This window comes from Phascolarctos cinereus, unplaced genomic scaffold (genome assembly GCF_003287225.1).
Source record: "Phascolarctos cinereus isolate Bilbo 61053 unplaced genomic scaffold, phaCin_HiC Scaffold_5;HRSCAF=322, whole genome shotgun sequence".
NCBI classification, from domain to species: Eukaryota; Metazoa; Chordata; class Mammalia; order Diprotodontia; family Phascolarctidae; genus Phascolarctos; species Phascolarctos cinereus.
This window is the reverse complement of record NW_027555958.1, coordinates 195,070,542-195,092,218: the sequence shown is the minus strand read 5'-3', so window position 1 is coordinate 195,092,218 and position 21,677 is coordinate 195,070,542. Positions and strand designations below refer to the sequence as shown.

The 21,677-nt window shown below is 37.6% G+C and overlaps 1 protein-coding gene and 1 non-coding gene across 2 annotated transcripts in view; one reads left to right on the top strand and one right to left on the bottom strand.

Annotated features, from left to right (window-relative positions):
- MTO1 (mitochondrial tRNA translation optimization 1) overlaps positions 1–21,677 on the top strand; it is a 39,601-nt gene extending 17,924 nt beyond the window's left edge. Inside the window, 3 exon segments of the mRNA XM_021000201.2 lie at positions 6,787–6,905; positions 8,416–8,576; positions 10,646–21,677. Of these exon segments, the coding sequence (XP_020855860.1) occupies positions 6,787–6,905; positions 8,416–8,576; positions 10,646–10,807 (442 nt within the window). The 3' untranslated portion in view covers positions 10,808–21,677.
- Positions 4,978–5,056, bottom strand: TRNAK-UUU (transfer RNA lysine (anticodon UUU)). The gene has a single exon. It is a non-coding gene; the product is annotated as a tRNA-Lys (tRNA).

The following is a 21,677-nucleotide window of genomic DNA, read 5'->3' as shown; positions in this document are numbered from 1 at the left end:
GATACATGTGCAATCATGCAAAACATATTTTCGCGTTAGTTATGTTGTGAAAGAAGAAGCATACCCTCCTGCCAAAAAAAAAATTTTTTTTTAAAAAGTAGAAAGTAGTGTTTCGATGTTCATTCATACTCCATTCTGGAGGTGGATAGCATTTTTCATCACAAATCTTTTTGAATTGTCTTAAATCAGGGGCAGATAGGTGGTGCGGTGGATAGAACGCTGGCCCTGAAGTCAGAAGGACCTGAGTTCAAATCCAGCCTCAGACCAAACACTTGACACGTACTAGCTGTGTGACCTTGGGCAAGTCACTTAACCCCAATTGCCTCACCCCCCAAAAAAAGAAAGAATTATCTTAGATCATTGTATTGCTGAGACAGCCAAGTCATTTCACAGTTGATCATCATACAGTATTGCTGTTACTATGTACAAAGGTCTTCTAATTCTTTTCACTTCACTTTTCATCAGTTTGTGTAAGTCTTCCCGGGTTTATCTGAAATCATCCTACTCATCATTTCTTATAGCACAGTACTACTCCATTACAATCAAATACCATAGCTTGTTCAGTCATTCCCCAGTTGATAGACATCTCCTCAATTTCCAATTCTTTGCCACCACAAAAAGAGCTGCTATAAATATTTTTGTACTAATAGGTCCTTTCCTTTTTTTTTTTCCCCTATAATCTCTTTGGGATACAGACCTAGTAGTGGTATTACTAGATCAAAGGGTATGCACAATTTTATAGCCCTTTGGACATAGTTTTAAATTGCTCTCCAGATGGTTAGAACAGTTCACAACTCCACCAACAGTGCCTGTGTCCTCATTTTTCCACATCCCCTCCAACTTTTATCATTTTCCTTTTCTGTCATATCAACCAATCTGATAGGTCTAAAGTAGTATCTTGGAATTGTTGCTAGGTATTTTGCAAAGATTGTTGAATTTGATCTTTATAGCAACCCTGGGATAGATGCAGTTATTATCCCCATTTTACAGCTGAGGGAACTGAGGCAGACATAAGTTAAGTGACTTGCCCAAGATCACAAAGTAAGTGTCTGAGGTTGTATTGGCTTTCTGGCTCCTTGCACATCAATCATATTTAGTGCACCACTTAGCTATTTCTAAATATTCTCAGTTTCTTCTGAAACTGTTTGTTTCATAATTTTTTTTTTTAGGCAATTGGGGTTAAGTGACTTGCCCAGGGTCACACAGCTAGTTAAGTGTCAAGTGTTTGGTCTGAGGCCAGATTTGAACTCAGGTCCTCCTGACTTCAGGGCCAGTGCTGTATCCACTGTGCCACCTAGCTTCCCCTGTTTCATAATTTCTTATGATAGGTAGTATTCTATTACATTCATATATGAATGTAATAGATATATCATAATTTGTTTCACCATTCCCTAGTAGGTGGATATCCCCTTAGTTTCCAATTTTTGGCTACCACAAAAAGAGCAGCTATAAATATTTTTCTACATAGATATACTTTTCCTCTTTCTTTGAGTTTTCGGAGATGTAGGCCTCATAGAGGTATAGTGGGTCACATTGTATGACAGTTTAGTAACTTACTGAATATAATTCCAAATTGCTTTCCAGAATGGCTAGATCAATTCATAGCTCTACCAACAGAGCATTGACATACTTATTTTCCAATGGCCCCTGCAACATTTGTCATTTTCCTCTTTTGTCATCTTTGTCGGTCTGAGAAGTGTAAGGTAGAACCTCAGAGTTCCTTTAATTTCCATTTTCCTAATTATTAGCAATTGAGAGAATTTTTTCATAGAATTGTTGATAGTTTGGATTTCATCCTTTGAAATCTGCTTGTTCATATCCTTCCCTTCATTCCCACTTTTTTTCATTCTCACCTTGAGATTCTTGACCTTTTGTTACTCCATATGAATTTTGTTGTTATCTTTTCTAGTTCCGTTAGAATATTTTTTAGAGTGTTTAAATTGGCACAGCTTTAAATAAATTAAGAAGTATTGCCTTTTTTGTAATTTATTTAGTAGCGTTGTCATTTGTATTGAGTCACCCTACCCATGAGCAATTCCTGTTTCTACAGTTATTTAGGTTTATTTTATTTCTGAAAAGAATCTTTTATAGTTAGCTTAATTTAGTTCCTGGGTGAATCTTGTTTGATACACTGTCAAGTATTCTAAAAAGATTCTGCAGTTATTTTGAATGGAATTTCTCTTTCTAGCTCTTCTTACTGTGTTTTTGTTGATTACATATAGGAATACTGATGACGTATGTAGATTTATCTTATATCTTCAACTTTGCTAAAGTTTTTAATTATTTAATCAATTTTTGGGTGAGTCTGGGCTGCTCTACGTACACCCTTGTATCATCTTTAAAAAAGGGATAATTTTGTTTCCCCCTTGCAGAGGCTTATTGTTTTTGATAATGGCTTTCAAAAATGTGCTTCAATAATGGGCCTGGCAATAGATTTTCTGCTTTCCAAAAACCAGTCTAGCTAAGGATGGCACAAGTAAGTTGGCCACTGAGTGGTTACTTCTCAGGATGTAGTAACTCATGAAACAGTTCATGAAATCATCTTCAAAATGTGGTGGAGGAAAGTACATAAGAGATAATGAAATTCAGACATAACAATTTATTTGTAGAGGATCTTCTCTATAACAGTATGACCTGACAAGGCATAGTGCCTCTTCTTGAGTACTGTGAGTGGACACTTCCAACTTCCAGAGAGCTAATATGGTGGCTGACATTTCAATAATGTTTTACATCCTACAAAGTACATCTCATTTTTAGATTTCTTATTGATTATCTACCAGTCTTCTACCCATTGGCCTTAGATCTGCCCTCTGGAGTCATCAGAGTTAGTCTAATCTTCTACCTGGTAGTCCTTTAAGCATTTTATTCTCCAGGCAGGGACCCTAAGGTTATAAATATGGAAATGGAAACATCCCCAGTTCTTTCAGTGTTTCCCATGTACCTTTTAAATACTCACCATCCTGGTTTCCCTCCCTCTTTAGACACAGTACTTGAATTAAACTGTTTCTTCCTTTGAATTGTACCTTCTGCTTCTATTAATATGGCCTAAGATTACATTAGCTTTTATAAAAAAAAATCGGTATCACATTATTGCCATGATATTACAATCAAAATTTTCCCTTGGTTTGTCCTTTAACAAAGAATTTTTAACAAACAACCAAATCACAGACCACTGTATTTTCTAAATCTGACTTTAAAATCTTCTTAGATTTCATTGGATAATCATTTCCTATACATGATTTGACACTAGTAAGGAAAGAAAGAAAGCACAGTAATTTCCCCTGCAACAGTTTTAGATAATTAGTATTTTTTTGAAGACAGGTAGTCTTAAGCTGTTTTCTTTTTTCACTATATACAAGAGGCAGCTAGATGGCTCAGTAAATAGAACACTGAAGTACAGTATTATATACCACAATTTGTTCAGCCATTTCCCAGTTGGCTAAGAGGCAATATTCCACAATCATAGTCCCATACTCTTGCAGTGGAAGAAGGGAAATAAAAAATAACATTTTTTGAAAAAAGAAGGAAGATGCATTTTCTCAACTCTTATCTAGGGCCAAGCTTGATCATCCAGTGTTAGGCTTCCAGTTTTTGTGTTGATGTTATTGTTTCCATTTATATTACTATAGTTGCTGTGTATCATTTTCTTCATGGTTTCTTCATCACGTATCAGTTCATACATAGACCTGCTCTTCCTATGTTTCTGAATTTATTGTATGTCATTTTCTACAGTGCCATAATTAATATTCTATTACGTTCTTGTACCAATTTGCTTAGCTGTTACCCAGTTGATGGATGTGCAGTTTGTTTTCAGACCTTTTCTAACACACAGAATTCCAGCCTGTCTTTCAAAATTTACTTCACATTATACCACTTAACATGCTCTGCATTCCTGCCAAACTGGTCTACTCGCTGTTTTCTGACCTTAAGAGTTCCATCTGCTACTCCTGTGCCTTTTCACAAGCAGTCTCACACCTCAGAGTCCTTAGTTTACTTTAAGCTCAGCTGCTCCCCTCCACGAAAAGCCTTTTCTGAGCCCCCCTAGTTGTTAGTGCTCTCCTTCTTCAGATTACCTTGTATTTAACACCTCTTTTTACTAATTATATCCTCCTGGTAGAATGTAAACTCCTTGAGGGCAGGGACTGAAGTGTCTCCAGCATCAACAGTTAAGTGCCTTGCACATAGTGCTGTAGGCGCTTAATAAATGCTTATTAAATTAAATTTGTAGAATGCAATTGTTCTATGCTAATTTCCATTTACGTAGTCACTTCTGTGTGGTGCCCAGGTCTTCATCACCTCTTGCCTGCTCTTTCTGCATCCAGTCCATCCTCCCCTCTCCATGTAGTTGCCAAATTGATACTCCTCAAGTACGGTGCCCAGGTCTTCATCACCTCTTGCCTGCTCTTTCTGCATCCAGTCCATCCTCCCCTCTCCATGTAGTTGCCAAATTGATACTCCTCAAGTGCAGGGCTGATAGTGTTATCTTGTCGTTGCGCATTCATTTCAGTTGTGTCTAACTCTTTTATGACCCCATTTGAGGTTCTTGGCAGAGATACGGAGTGGTTTGCCATTTTCTTCTCCAGCTCTTTTTACAGATGAGGTAACTGAGGCAAACAGGTTTCAGTGACTTGTGTAGGATCACACAGCTAGTAAGTGTCTAAGGCCAGTTTTGAACTCAGGAAAATGAATCTTCCTGACTCTAGGCCCAGCACTCTATCCACCTCGCCACTTAACTGTCCCCTCATGGTGTCATAGACCTGATCTAAAGCTTTTCTGGATCCCCTTTGCCTTTAGGGTAAAATGTAAGCTCTTGTACTTTTTTTTTTTTTTGGCTAGGCAGTGGGGTTAAATGACTTGCCCAGGGTCATACAGCTAGTAAGTGTTATATGTCTGAGGCTGGATTTGAACTCAGGTCCTCCTGAGTCGCGGGCCGGTGCTCTATCCACTGTGCCACCTAGCTGCCGCAATAAGGAGCAGTGGTTCCCCCGAACAGGGACTTGGACCCTGGACCCTCAGATTAAAAGTCTGATGCTCTAACCAACTGAGCTATCCGGGCCCACTTCCTCCACTTTTTAAATCCCTTCACAATCTGACTATCGCTGATCTTTCCAGGACAATCACATATTATTCCCATACTATAAACTCTTACCAAGTTATCTAATTTGATATGCCCTGTACATGACATTCTATGAACTTTTTGCCAAGAGAGACCTGGCTGTCTTCACTATTAGAAGTGCCTGAAATACTCTCACTCCTCACCTCCTTTTATTTTTAAATAGATTTTTATTGATATCTTTTGTTTTTACATCTCCTAGATTTCCTTCTGTATCTCTCCCCTTCCAGAGAGCCATCTCTTATAACAAAAAAAAATTATTAAAAAGAAAAAAGAGGAAGAAAAAAATCAGCAAAACTGAACATGTATCAGAAAAAAGCTGATGTTACATGCAATATTTCACACCCATGAGCTCCTCTCCCCCCCACTTCTGCAAAGGAGCAAGGGAAGATGTTCTCTCATCTCTTTCAAGATCAAGTTTGCTCTTTATAATTTCACAACATTCATTTTTATGTGTTTTGTGATGGTTTTTTATATTTACATTGTTGTAATAGTTGTGTATATTGTTATTCTGGCTCTGCTTACTTCACTTTACATCAGTTTGTGCAAGTCTTTGCATGCATTCTGTATTCATCATATTCATAGTTTCTTATGGCATGGTAAATAATCCCTGATTTCTTTGAGGCCTAGCTCTACTGCCACCTCCTTCAATAGCTCTCTTCTGATTCCCCCAATTAGGGGAAATTCCCCCAGTTGTTAGTCACCTTCCTCCCAAATACAGTATACTTATTTTGTATATATCCCAAGGGGCAGTGTGGCATCATGGATAGAAAGCAGCCTTGGTAGGAAGGCATGGTTTCAAGTCCTGCCTCTTGCACGTGTTGGCTGTGTAAATCCTGGGCAAGATATTTGGCCTCTCAGTGCTCCAGACAGCTCTCTGAAATTGCAGAGAAGGTGGCTACCTGCCTTGGTAGATAAAGTTTCCTATCTCAGTGAAATCACAGGTCTGTTCCCTATCTCATACCTCCAAAGCTACATTTACTTATGCCTCGCACAGAGTAGGTACTTTAGTAAAATGCTTTTTTGAATTTTTAAAATATAATTAAATGAGTCATAGCTCATTTCTCCATGGAATTTTTATCCTAATGTGAATCATGCTATTGTCAATATACAGTAATACAGTTAACATCAAATTTTAGTGTAAATAAAAGTGTTTTATATGTTGTACTATTATTTGTGCTTTGTTTCATTCTCCACCCAAAGGATGGAGGGAATATTAAATGGGGGTGGAGAAGAGTTACAGTGGTCATAGAAAGGAACTCCAGAGATAGGGGAAGTGGAGGGCACACTAGACATATGCAGTAATGGTTTTGTCAACAACAAAGAAGTTCAACATTCAATAACTGCACTTACATTAAATTTTAGAACTTTTTAAAACTGCTGCTTTGTTTCATTTACTACTAAAAGAGGAACCTTTCTGCTTTCATTCCGTCTGGTTACTTTCAGAGATGGACATATTTTGGTTTCTCCAGTCAGTTGCATTTTTTTTGTTGCACATGACTCTTCTAGGTGGGAAATTTTTTTTCTAAAATTTATCAGAGTTGGCAAAAATAAGATGTCATTTTTAAATATGATATAATTCTTTCCATGGAGATAGTTCATGGACTCTGATTCTTTATCTGTTTCATGTGATTTATGATTCCCTTGTTAAGTAAACCTTTTGGTATTTGTAGTGCTCTGGACATTTTGAAATATGAAGAAGTTGACATGGCAGTGTTAGCAAAGGTGCTTCCAGAACCCTTGGCAAAGTTTGCTGAATGTCAAGAACTAATGAATAGACTGAAAATAGAAGGTAAAGTATGTATGTTGTTTTCCAAGCTCCTTGAAAGCAGAGACTGATTTCACTTTTCCTTTGTTTCCCCAGGCACCTAGCACAGTGCTTGGCAATAGGTGTTTAATAAACACTTATTGACTGAAGGCAGCTTCCAGCCATGGTGTTCTTCCCATAATCTTACAAAGTTTTGTGCTTCACTGGTATTTATTTAATATGGCCCAATGTAGTATGATAATATAACAAAGTTAAAACTCACTGAGCTGTGCCATTGACATTCCTCTAGATCTCAGCATACCCTCTTCATACAATATTCACTGCTCAAAATTTTGAGGACCTTAAAAAATGGTTGCTCCCCACAAAAAGGTTGGGGACCCTTGGTGCTATATAGTATGGATCTGTCATTTACCTGTCATTAGATTATGTTTAGATGTTATCTTCTCCAAATTCCCCTTTTTAGATTATTTCAATAGTCCAAAAGAGAAGTGATGGATACCACCTCCATGAAAATCCTGGAGCCTTATCCAGAGTTTTCACAGAATGAGTTAGCAGAGCCAAAACTAGAATTCAAGTCCAGTATTTCCCTATATGCTGCTTCTAGATACCAAGGGAAATCTTAGTATCTTTCCTTCAATCACTATATATTTGTTTTGAATGTACACACACACTCACTCACCCACCCCCTACCTCTTACCCAGTGAGTTCTAAACTTTTATCGTGATTATGATAGCAGAGCACTAGTTTTTTTGGAGATAATTTCTCTTCTTTGGATAATAGAGATCTACCAATAAATTGGACTTAATAGGTTTTCCAAATTTATACTTCCAGAAGGAAAAGAGAGTGCTTACTATGACAAACTGGTTTCAAAGCTTTTCATCAGTGTCATTTCTAAGCTTTCTCTTTCTAGACTGGTAATTGCACTTATTCCCAGACTTTAAGAGAAAATCAGTCTACTTACTGCTGCCACTAAATGTTTCCAGCTGAAAATTTGTCTTTTCCCATCCTAATATTGAATTTCAAAACTGGTCTAATTACCAGCCCCTTCCCCTATTATCTGTGGAACAAGCAAAAGGTCCTTTTATTTCACTTTGTTTATACTTCAGGATGTTTCAGGTATGTCCAGCAATTAGCACAGTGTCTGGTACATATTGATTGATTGATTGGTAGCTTAAAGAATATATGTATGTTAGGTGCTACTTTAGAGTATTAAAATAATTGGTGAATAGCACCTTTAAAACAACCTTTAGAAAAACTTTACTGGAGATGGGCAGGTCCTGCTCACCAAAATTTCATTTTTGGCTTCTTTTGTATGGATCATTATTGTAAAAACATTGATTCATAATGAAACTCAAGGCTCTGGAATATAAATCGAGGGACTGAGTACACTTTGCATTTAGAATAAAATCCATTTTTAGAAATCTTTTGTTTTAGTTTTGATTCTAGTTTTCTTTTTAAATGAGGATGATATGCAGAATATGTATAATATCTGTACATAGTATAACATAACTTTCCTACTTTTCTTCTTCACCAGCAACCTATGAATTAAGTCTGATTCTTCAACAACAGGAAATAGAGGAAGTTCAACGAGATGAAGCCCTTCAGCTCCCAAAAGATCTGGATTATTTGACCATCAGAGAGGTTTCCTTGTCCCAAGAAGTTCGAGAGAAGCTACATTCCAGTCGCCCACAGACAGTAAGTGACACATGAGAGAACTGTGACATGTAGAAGGAAACAGAGCTTTAATTTTGTCATGAGTATTGGGCTATCAGGTTTCTGTTGAGTTCCTTTATCTTTGTATGGCAGAGACTTGAACAAAGAACTTCTAATCAAAAATTATGGCTTAAGTATAATTTTAACAAGTACCAACAGTATTATCTGCCGTCTCTTCAAAATAATTTTTATTTAGGGCCTAAAAGGAATCTAATGAAAAGGAACCTGGAAAGAACATTGGCTTTTGGCTAAGAAGCATCAGGTCCTGACTCTTACCCTTTTGTATGACCTACAGCAAGTTACTTCAGTTCTCTAGGCTTCATGTTCCTCATTTATCAACATAAGAGGTTTGACCTTCACCTCTAAGGTCCCTTACAGTTTTAATTGCTATGATCTTATGTCTGTATGGAAATCTTGTTTGGGAGGAAGGACTATGAAAGGTGTGGAATTAGTCTTGTAATAATTACTGATGAGTAATTTCAGATGAAGGACTGTAGGGGAGTACTAGATAAGAGATAAGGTCTCGAGTCAAGAAGACCTGGATGGATTTAAATCCTGTTTCCCAAATACATGGGCTTTGTGACTCCAGGCCAGGCATCTCCAAGTGCCCCCAGGTAACTCCATAAAGTTTCAGAACAGATGCTGAACTGTTTTAGATGTAGGCCTTTTCTCCCCAGGAGCTCCCTATAACAATGAAATCACAGCTTTTGTCCTCTCCATCTTCTCCTTCCTCCCTCCTCCCCCCACAACTGCCAATCACTGAAATCAAACATTATGTAATAAACTCTGTCTAGCCTTTCTGTTAACTTTTGGTTAGATTTTTCATGGGAGGAAAACTCTAGAAGCAGTGGTGTCAAACTCAAAATAGAAACTGACTTAGAAAACCTAATATTATCTATGTTGTGTTGCATTTTTATTTATTTTGTCAGATATTTCCTAGTTACATTTTAATCTTATTGAGGAACACTCAGGAATATTGTGATGGTGTTGGGGGCCACATTCCAATCAGTTGCTCTAGAGAGTATTTACCAAGGGCAGCTAGGTGGCGCAATGGATAGAGCACCGGCCCTGGAGTCAGGAGAACCTCAGTTCAAATGCGGCCTCAGACACATAACACTCACTAGCTGTGTGACTCTGGGCAAGTCACTTAACCCCAATTGCCTCACTAAAAAAACAAACAAAAATACATGGGTTAGAGATTATCTACCACAGGCAAACTTTTTTCTTTAGCTTACTAAAAAAGGTAATATATTGGGTATATGAAGTATGCTAGAAAGAGGTAAACTTTAATAAATGTAAGCACTACCAATGCTCTGGATTTTATGAAGTGATGACATTTTCTGCAGACCTAATTTTTTTTAACCTATCTACTAAATTGGTAGACTTGTGAAGTACATAGCATCTTCCTTCATAGTTTAAAGTATATTAGATAAGGCTAAACAGAGCAAAATGGAGGACACTAGTGCCTTTAAACCCATCTTTACTGTCCTAGCTTTCATATCATATGAAGAAACAACTGTCTAATCCCAGCTCAGACTGTTTTGTATGGTTTATTTTTCTTTTTTTTTTTTCTATAAAATGTAATCATGACTATTTATGTTTTATGTAGCTAATTTTACAAGTGTTAAGTACTAGGTATTATTGTTAGCAAGTTCATTCTAAAGTTTTTCATTGCTACATTATTAGTGCCTCTATTACCTGCCTCTAAGCATGGTGGAAAGTGTACTCTTTAGTTGGTAGTCCCTCTTTTCACAGTAGAATTAGGGTATCAGTATAAGGCATCGAGTGTTAGGCCTGGAGTTAGGAAGATGTGTGTTCAAATCCAGCCTCACATACTACTTGTGTGACCCAAGACAAATCTTAAACTCTCTCTGTCTCACTTTACTCATCTGTAAACTGAAGATAATACCTTCCAGGACTATTGCGAAGATTAAACAGGATGATATTTAATAGTTATTAACTATTATTTATAATTATTCCGAATAGTGAGAACTTTGCAAACCTTAAAGCACAGCATGGCTTCATGTTCACTTACTCTTTTCATTTCTTAGATTGGAGCTGCTAGTCGAATACCTGGGATGACTCCTGCTGCCATTGTTAATCTTCTGAGATTTGTAAAGACTGCTAAGCAAAAAGAGGAATCTGTAGATAAATGGTCTCTAAGCAGTCAATACTTAAGTGACACAAACAGACTTCAAAAGATAGAATTATAGCATTTTATTTATAGAAGAGTTTCTGAAGGACTGCTAAACCAATTTCTTAAAGGAATATATACAGCAACAACAATATAAATTAATGATAACATGTCTAACAGTTATCAAAGTGTAATGTATGTACTTTATTAGATCATTGTGGGATTGCCATTAGTTTTAAGAGAAGAACCAAAAAGTATCCTTTCAAGTAACTTGGATTGCGGTTTTGAAGAAATAATTGAGAAGAAGCTATTCAAGAAAATTGGGCTAGGTATTGCAGTGGATATATCGAGCACTGGCCCTGAAGTCAGGAGGACCTGAGTTCAAATTTGGCCTCAGACCAAACACGTGACACTTGCAAGCTGTGTGACCCTGGGCAAGTCACTTAACCCCAATTGCCTAACCCCCCCCAAAAAAAAAGAATATTGGGGAGACTTTTATAAATCAATGCAGTGTGAAGTGAACAGTTTATACAATGTAAGTATCATTGAGAAAAACAGCTTTGAAAGACTTTATAGCTCTGATTAAGGCGATGACAAACCCCGGTTTCAGAGGACTGAAGAAGAAAGCATGTTATCTACTTCTTAACAGAATGATAATGGACTGAAAATGCCTAATGAGATGTGCATTTTTCAACACTGGCCCTGTAAGAAACTTGCTTCTCTTAACTATTTGAAGGATTTTTTTTCCTTATTGTTTGTTCAACAGAAGAAGGGTTAAGTGGGTAGGAGAGAGAATCGGTGCTTGAATTAATAAAGCGTGCTTTGGTTTTTCAAGCTAGACAAAAAGGCAATTTCAGAATCACCAGATAACTTGGGATTTGAATCTTAAACTACTAACAAAGTACTGGGCTGGATTCAGTTGGTATAATGGGACTAGACAGAGACAATCCATCTCTTTTTTCTCCCAAAGGAAAAGACATAACTCCCAAAGAAAAAGAGCATAGCAGAATAACAGGGGAAATCCGTTTTCTCTTCCCTTCCTCCCAGTCCATATAATGCCACTAATTTGTGGCATTCTGCCACAAATTCCCACATCACTAATGGGAGAGGGAATATAAACAGGGCAACTCAAAATCCTTGGGCTGTGTCCCAGCTGGGATTCCCCTCTACCTATGATGCTGCTGCTGCCGCCAAGAAAAATTGGTCTTTAAAGTAACTGTATTTCTAAATAGATTCCTTATTATTCACTATATCCCTATTTTGTGTGTAGCACACACTAGCTACTTCTGAGCATTTACTTTTCCTTTTAAGTTAGGGAGATCAGAAATCACCTTGATGATTATTAATTTCTCTTAAAATAAGGTATTCATATTAGGCAGTCTTAAAGAGGGAAGCAACAGCATGTAGTCATTTGCTCTTTTGTAATAGATTTTCTCGAGGAAATGCCAGTTTCATCATTTCTTAACATGAGAAACAATCACAAAGCTACTAGCAACAAGTTTCATTTGTAATCATACATTTGGCCAAAAGGCCACATGTAGTCCTTAATTCCTACTACTTTTTTATTGGGTAGCTAGTGTGGCACAGTGGATAGAGTGCCAGGCCTGAGATTAGGAACACTCATCTTCCTGAGTTCAAAACCTGTGTCAGATTCTTATTAGCTGTGTGACCCAGGGCAAGTCATTTAACCCTATTTGCCTCAATTCCTCATCTAAAATGAGCTGGAGAAGGAAATGGCAAACTGCTCTGGTATTTTTGCCAAGAAAATTGGGTCACAAAGAGTCAGACACAACTGAACAGCACCACACTTTCATTGCCACAGAAGGTCAGGTTAATTTTGACATTTTCCTAACCCTGACCCTGGGACACCCAGGCTACCTCAGGCACTAACTTGAAGAGTATAGAATGGGACTTGTTATAGTGTAATTTCCTCCTTTGTCTGAAGGGTAGTAATCCAGATTTCTAGCACTGTCTCAGAAGAAATGTCATTCTTTCTCTATTCTCTAACTCAGTTCCTTTCTTTTCAAGGAAAAAAGGATACAGTGCTGCTCCTTACTGGAGTGCCCTGTTTTCTGAGAAATGCTTGAGAATCATCTTTTTTGGCAATTCTAGAACCTCTGCAGTTTTAACTTTTAAATTTCCTTTGACTCACGGCATTGTACTTCTGTGCCACTTCATTCTAGTGGGCACTAAATTGCTTTTAACATGATTTAAAATATTTTAAAGTATTTAAATGTTAGATCACTTGTGTAAAATTTCCAAAAACAACAAAAGCCACACTATCTTACTGGTGCTGCTAATCTAATAATGGTACAAGGTGTTATATGGTGTTTTATTTGGGTTTCTAGACCACAAATCTCTTATAGAAATCCATGGAAATCCCTATGGTCTCTCAACACCAACTGCCCCGTAAAAATCCCTACACCCTTCTTGCAACATGATTAGATTATAGCCCAAGTTTGCTGTACTAGTGATTTCTTCCATATACCACATGCCACTGCTAAGTAGTTGGGAATTTGCCAGACATTACAGTTAACTTTGAAAAATATAAAATAAAAAGCAGAAACAACTGAAAAATGTTGTAAGCTTATTTATTTAACATATAAAATATACTTATGAAGAGGAAGCCTGTATTTTAAATTAGAATATTAAGCTCAAGTGATAGCCAAATTACTAATGATTGGTAGAGCTTTCAACCATTTTATTTAATGACCCAATTCTCAGAAAGAATCAAAATAAGTAGCTAAAACTTGTACTTCTACCACAGTTGTGCAGCTTAGGACTCCTTGCAATGTCAAACCCCATCCTCTCTAAGATGCACCTTTGTCTTCCTCTAGAATAGTCAGAATCCTTGTGCACAGCCATCCTCAAAGACAATTGTTCTTTACTATTAAAAGCCACAAAACCTCAAGAGTTAGAAGGAAAATTAAAGGTCCAACATGTTCCTAATGCAGGAAACCTCTTCATCACATAGGCTTAGTTTGGATAGTGGTTACAGAATAGCTTATTGCTTTGTAAAGTAATCTGCTTTAAGGGGAAAACTGAAGAGTAAATTAGGCCAAGACTGCAGGGGAATAGCTGAGAAGGGTACCTGGAGGTGGAGTGAGGAAGACCTGGGTGTAAATCCTACTTCAGTCACTTACATGTGTGACCTTGGGCAAGTTAGTTTAATTCTCTGGGTCTCAATTTGCTCACATGTAAGTTTCTGGTGTCTAAAGTCCTAGCTCTAAAGCAATGACCTTATGACCACAAGAAAGATTGGACTCGGAGTAAGAGTACATCCTGGAATAAAGCTACAATGGGCATCCTAGCACATAGTAACAAGCTTTTATACAGACCCCTTTTGCTTCCATAACCCCATCTTCTACCCTCTAGGGAAATGGTAAGCTATAAGTACTGCTTTCTACTGTACTTTGATCCACCCAGAGAACTGAGATTCCTACCCAACCAGGTTCTACCATTTAGCCTATCTGGATTTTCCAAAGTGGGATCCTAGGCTGTAATAAAGGAGCAAACACAAGGTGATCCATAGGTCAGATACATAGGTAAGAGAAAATTCACCTGTTTCTATGAGGCAATGAAAAGATGAGGAAAAGAAGAAATGTGGCAGTTTAGATGTAAGCAGAAATTGTATGTAGATGTCTTGAAAGCAGCCTTAATCTTCAATTCAAATATTCCTTAGTTCTTACAATAACCTTTTAAAATAGGGGGAAAAAGTTATCAGTGCCTGGCACATAATAGGTAATTAATAAGTGCTTGTTGATCATCATTAACCATATTTAACTGATAGGAAACAAGAATAGGTAAAAGAATAAATTAGAATAGAACGAGTTTCCTAGTTCTGAGTGCCATTTTTTTCACAAACACTTCAAAATCAATTACTAAATGAATTTGTAGAAATTTGTTACAAAGATAATACAAATAATTCAAATTCATAGTAATCCTCCAGCCTGAGGTCACAGTTCCAATCTCTTTCTACTCTGAAATTTGCCAGACCTATTAATCTATAAGAATGGACAGCAAGATTTGAATTTTCCACTCTTTTTTTTTTTTACCTCTTTTGCTATGCCCAAGGCAAAATTGCTATTAAGTCATGAAAAGTTCAACTAGACATGCCAAAGGAGAAAATTGGAGGAATCAGGGCAGGATAACCTAACAAGATAGTTCACTAACCCTTGAATTGCTAATGTTGCTGTAAACTAGATCTCATTCAGGTAAAGTCCATAAATTATTACTAATGATATGTCCATTTGAAAATTCAGCTTCCATTTTGACAGAGAACTTCCCAGCAACTTAACAGATTTTCAGTAGTTCCTGTGATCAAACTAATACACTGCTGGTAGAACTATGAACTGGTCCATTCTGGAAAGCAGTTTGGAATTATGCTTTTTAAAAATGACTGAAATGTCCATATTCTTTGACCCAGAGATCCCACTGCTAGGCGTGTAACACAAAGACATCAAAGACAGAAGAGATCTCCTATACAACAAAATATTCATTAATAGCACTTTTTATGATAACAAGGAACAGGAAACCGTAAATGCCTATTGATTGGGAAGTAGCTAAACAAATTGTGGTAGGTGGATATAATGGAATTAATATCTCTTAAGAAATTATGAACATGAAGAATTCTGAGAAGGATGGGAAGACTCATGAAATGATGCAAAATAAAGTAATATGAATCAGGAAAAACACAAAATCATAACAATGGTAGTGGTTGAGGGTGGAAGGAAAGTAGGCTGTTTAATTAATAATGTCTAAGCTTGGCCCAAGAGATGAGAAAATGCACCTCCCTCCCTCTCTTCTTTGCACAGGTGGGAAACTGGGTGTGGAACATCATATATACAACAGACTTGACAGACGTATTGGTGAGTTTTACTAAATGGCTTTTTAAAATTTCTTCTTTTTTTTCTTTGTTACAATGGGTAGCTCTCCGGTTAGGAAAGGAAAAAGAGATACACCTCAAAATAAAGGTGATAAAAACAAAAGATATAAAGAAAAAATTTAAGCAGTTGTGGCCAAGAAAATCCATTACCCTATATTCAACCTAGTATTTAGCCTCTTTTCATTGATCTTAGAAACTTGGGCAAATCTTAGAATGAATGGCAAACACCTGGTCCATCATCAGTCCCTTACTTGAAGCATTTCCAGGTTTACAGGTCCAAGCAGAACTTACATACCTCTATGACTGATGATAGAGGGCAGCTAAGTAGTACAATAGATAAGAGTGCCAGGCCTGGAGTCAGGAAGACTCATCTTCCTGAGTTCAAATCTGGCCTCAAACACTTACTAATTGTGTGGCCCTGGACAAGTCACTTAATCCTGGTTTGCCTCAGTTTCTTCATCCATAAAATGAGCTGGAGAAGGAAATAGCGAATCACTCCAGTATCTTTGCCAAGAAAACCCCAAATGGGGTCACGAAGAGTCGGACATGACTGAAACAACTGAACAACAACAATGCCTGATCAAGTACCAGGACCATAAAGCTAATGTTCTGAAGATAAGTTTTTCCAGGTGGACAGAACAATAAAAAGTGAACGTAATAGATTGCTTAGTTGGATTAAAAATGTTTGTAATAGTAATGCATTATATAAATGCAAGACTTTATTATTATTTTTATGCCTACTTACTGCTTCAACTATTTATTACCGGTGACCTGGGAAAGTCCCTTAACCTTTACGTGCTTCAGTTTTCTCATCTGAAAAATGAAGGGTTGAACTAAAATGACTTCTGAGCGTCCTTTCAGTTCTAAATCTATGATCATATGATCATCACGTCTCAGGAAAATGCAGCAAAGACTGAGTGCAGTGTTCATTGTTCACTATCTATTGATAGATCCTGTCAGCCTGGGGTCTCAGTTATCACATGGCAGCTCTTAGATCTTAAAGAACCCTTATTTTACATTGATGATTACAGCTAGCAACTAAGTAATGATAGCAACTAGATGGAATAGGCCAGTTAACAAACATTTATTAAGCATTTACTATGTTTCAAGTACAGTACTAAGTGCTGGTTATGCAAAGAAAATCGAAAATGTGGTCTCTGCTTCACCTTTTTCTATTTGAACTTCACATTATCAATCTGAGAATTAAGAATACTCAGAGGGCTTCTTCCCCCTACTGATATGGACAGTTGGTTAGGAGTTGTAGGAAATAATAGGGGTAGTAGGGCACTGGAAAGATCATTATATTTAGAAATGGAAGAGACGTAGAGATTCTCTAGTCTAAACTCTCTGAATCTCAGTTTACTTCTCTATAAAATGATAAAGAATTTGTCCAAGGGTACAAATGGTAGTGAGTGGCAGGCCTGGAACTTGAATTCTGTCTATGAGTGCTGAAGGGAAGAGGCGTTAGAGTAGACACTCATTTCTGTCAAGTATTTGTCACTATTCTGTTGTGCCTGTGTTGTTATTGTTGTTGTTGTTGTTTGTCCTTTGTGCTCAAAGAGGACCAAAGTGACCTCATGGTGTCAGGTCAATGTACGGTGTGTCCGGCTGTGGCTGATAACAATATGAGCTACCACAAGTAGGGCACGAGTAGTCTGTATGACTGTTATTTGGAAGGGAGAAGTCTCTAAATTTGCACATCAGATCTGTGGTCAGCTTTACCTGTAAGTGGCAATGATAGGGGCAGGAAGGTCTGGTATGTGCTTCCCAACCAAGGAGCATCCAGAGACTCCTCTCCAGGCCATGCCTACTTCCCCTTCTCTATCCATTCTCCCTTTCCTACCTGACTCTGTGGTGTGTTCCACAGCAATAGTGATGTAAATACTTAACAATCAGGTCTCTAAAAAAAAAAAGTATGTATGCACAACCTAAGTTTAATTTTAATCTGCATTATTAACATTTTATCAGAGCAGCTAGATGGTGCACTGGATAGAGCACTGATCCTGGAGCCAGGAGGACCTGAGTTCGAATTTGGCCTCAGACACTTGACCCTAGCTTTGTGATCCTGGACAAGTCACTTAACCCCAATTGCCTCAAAAACAAGTATATATATAATCCCTCACTTTAAATCAAGACAATCAACAAAACAATGAATCAAACCCTGATTGGTAGTATTTGCCTAAATTCTAAGGTGTAAATATTCACATTGAAAATTTAACAGTGGGCTTGATGGTAGAGTAGGCAAGTACTCAAGCCAAGAGGAATAAAAAGGTTGAACTCAGAAAGAGACAGCGACAGAGAGAGACATATAGAGAGAGAGTAATTTGATTAACTTGAGCTCTATGCTTCTACCCACCTCTGAAAATCCACCATAAAGTTCATACCACGTTATTTTTCAGCTAGTTTTGGCTGCCATTTCCTCTTAATAGCATTGCTGAAACTGCTTTTTATTTAACCTACTTTTCCTACTTATTTCTCTCTTTTTTTTTTCAGTAGTCATGGGTTGCCTCCCCCATGCAGTGTTCCTTTTATAACATCTTGACAACTTCCCCAAAATAAGACCATCAATCACACCACTGGAGAACTTTGAAACTATTATTGTCAAGGAAAACTAGCTGCCATTTTCAGAGTATTAGTACCCCCTTGGTTAATATCAGAGCGAAACTAAGTCCCAAGGCAGAAGATGATACTTAAGTCTCTCCCACCATTAAAAAACCTTCACTAAACTTAATTATCCCTCTAGATACCAGCCTGTTTCTTCCTCCCATTTCAGCCAAACTCCCCTCTAGAAAAGCTGTCTACCCTTATTTGTTCCCTTTGCTTCCTCTTTTCTCAATTCTCCACCCTTTTTAATCTGGCCTCTGATCTCATCATTCAACTGAAACTGTTCTCTCCAAAGTTACCAAGGATCTCTTGCTTGTCAAACCTAATACTCTTTTCTCAATCCTTACTCGTCTTGTCCTCTCTGCAACTTTACTGTTGACCCCTGTCTCTTCCTGGATACTTTCTCCTCTATGGATTTTCATAACACCATCTCTTGCTTCTCTTCCTACCTATCTGATCCCTCCTCAGTCTCCTTTATTGGATCATCACCCATGCACACCCTCTAATTACGGCTCTGCACTAGACCCCTCTTCTAAGTCTCTTTTTACATTCCCTCAGTGGCAAATTAATCAGCTCTCCCAGGCTTAATTACCATCTTCACTCCTACACACACTCTCCAGGGTAGCAATACTGGCCTTCTTGTTGTTCACCACATATGGATCTTCATGCCTTTGTAATGGTTGTCTTCCATGCCTAGAGTGCACTTTCTTTTCATTTCTGCCTCTTGGAATCCCTTGATTCCTTCAAGACTGAGGCCAAGCCCCTCTATCTATGTGAGGCCTTTACATGACAAAGAAAATCAATTAAGTAAAAACATTCAAAACAGTGAAAATATCTGACAAGGAATATAAATATTCTTTTCTAGTAGTCCTCCACCTATTTGCCTTCAGGGAAAAGGCCTGTTTCATTACATTATATGTTCTGTGATCACATTATTATAGTCTTCTCCTCTTCTTCCTCTTCTTCTCCTCCTCTGTTTCCTCATGTGTAAAATGGGGATAATATATATGCCTGTAATCACGCATACTTCAAAGGGTTACTAAATGACTCAAATGGGATAATATCTGTAAAAGCAATATATAATCCAATTTGATAAAACATTTATTATGTGCCAGGTATTGGTCATACAAAGACAAAAGCAAAATAATCCCAGCCTTCAAGAATTTTACATTTGACTGGAAGAAACTACATATACACAGATACATACATACATACATACATACAGAGAGAGAGAGAGAGAGAGAGAGAAATACAAAGTAATGTGTGGCATGGGGATGGGAAAAGCACTGACAACTGGGGAAATCAAGAAAGGCTGCTTGTAGGAAGAGGCATTTGAGATGAGCTTTGAAGGGAGCTAGGGGTTCCAAGAAGCAGAGGTGTGGAAATGGTATAGAGATGGGAGATGTAATGTTATATGATGGAAACAGAAAGAACTTAGAATGTGTGAAGGACATGAATGTATAATCAGAAAGATAAATTAGAGCCATATTGTGAAGGACTTTAAATGGCAAATGGAAGAGAGTGTATTTAATTCCATAAGTAATTAGGAGCCACAGAAACATCCTGAGTAGGAAAATGACACAATCAGGCAGAATTTTGCTTTAGAAAAATCACCTTGGCAACTGTTTGGAGGATGGACTGGAGAGGGGGAGGCTAGCATCAGGGAGGCCAATTAGAACGCTATTGCAATAGTCCATGTGAGAGATGAGGGCCTGAATTAGGATGACGGTCATATGAATGAGCAGAAGGGAACAGATGCAAGAGATATACTGACTGGATATCAGAATTAGAGAAAGTGAGGAGTTACAGATGTCTAGGTTCTGAATCTGGGGGAATGGAAGAAAGGTGGTACCCTCCACAGAAGTAGGGATTGGCTTAGGCCAGTGGCTCTTAACCTGGAATCTGCAGACTTGTTCTTTAAAATATTTTACACTGTATTTCAATATAATTGGTTTCCTTTGTGTGCTTATGTATTTAGTTTTATGTATTGAAAAGCGGGGGTCCATAGACTTCATGCATTAAACTGCCAAAGAGATCTATGGACACCCACACATGCATATGTGTATATATGTTTTTATTATCTGTATGTGACAAGGCAATGTGCTTGCTCGTTCTGAACAGCCTACGAAAAAATCTAAAGCTTCATTGTTATTTTTTTTTAAGCATGTTCTAATCTTAGCAATGTGGAAGGCAGCATGGGATAGGCAGCATGGGATAGCGCAGAGATGTCAAATATGTCCCAGGGCTGCATGCAACCCCTAATATTCCTGAATGCAACTCAAAAAGGATAAAAATGTAATTGTAAAATATTTTTTAAAATAAATAAATTTGTAGCTTTCTAAGTCAATATGCCCCCACAGGGATCATTTTCTATTTGAGTTTGACATCACCACCGTAGAGCAATGAATCACAAATCACAGGCTCAGTCCAAAAAGGAATTCAGTAACGTACAATTATGGGGATTTATAATTGGTTGAATTTATTCCCAGTTGACATTGACCCATTAATCATCAATCTTCAAGTCAAGCAGCTCTAAATTCACCTAACTGGATTTACCCAAAAGGATGGCATGAGAGACTGCTATATTACACTGTTAAGTATTTTATATGCATATGGTTGGCTCTTTTCCCTCTGTCCTTGACCTCAAGGGAGTACACCCCCCATGGTATCACCAGCGAAGAGGGTATGTACAGTTTAGTGACGTTAGGGGTATACAGTTCCAAATTAAAATTCACAGCTCCACCACCAGTACACTAAGTATGCCTGTTCTCTCATAACCTCTCCAAAAATTGCTATTTGCCTCATGTCATTTTTGGCAATCTGATGTGTATGAAGCAGAACCTACTTTGGAGTTGTTTTAGTTTACATTTCTCTCATTATTACTGACTTGCAACACTTCTTTACATGGTCGTTGAAAGCTTGCATTTTTTCATTTGAGAACTGCCAGTTATATCTTTTGACCACTTCTCTATCAAGGAATGACTTTCATAGCATTTGATGGGGAGGCAACTGGAAAGAAAATGCTGGGTTTGGAAACAAAAGAACTTGGTTTTGAATTCCAGATTTGCCACTTGTTGCCTGGGTGACTTTGGGCAAGTCACTTAACCTATATGGACTTCAGATTCATCTATAAAATAAGGGGTTTGAATAAAATAATTTTTAAATTTATAAACCTATCAATCATTAACAAATCTACTCCAACATGCAAAGAACAAAAAGAATGTTACGTGAAATTTTGACTCTTCCTTTGTAATAAGTATGGTTAAGCAAACCCATACATTGGCCATATCTGAAAATGTATGCCTCATTCTGTACCTCTACTTCATCACCTCTTTAAATAGGGAGGAGAAATGTGCCATCGTAACGGAGTGTGAAGTCTAGGATCCCTTCCAGCTCTAATGCCACGTTCATGTATTTTGTTCTGACGGTTACCTTAATGAAATACAATTCTAAAATGTTA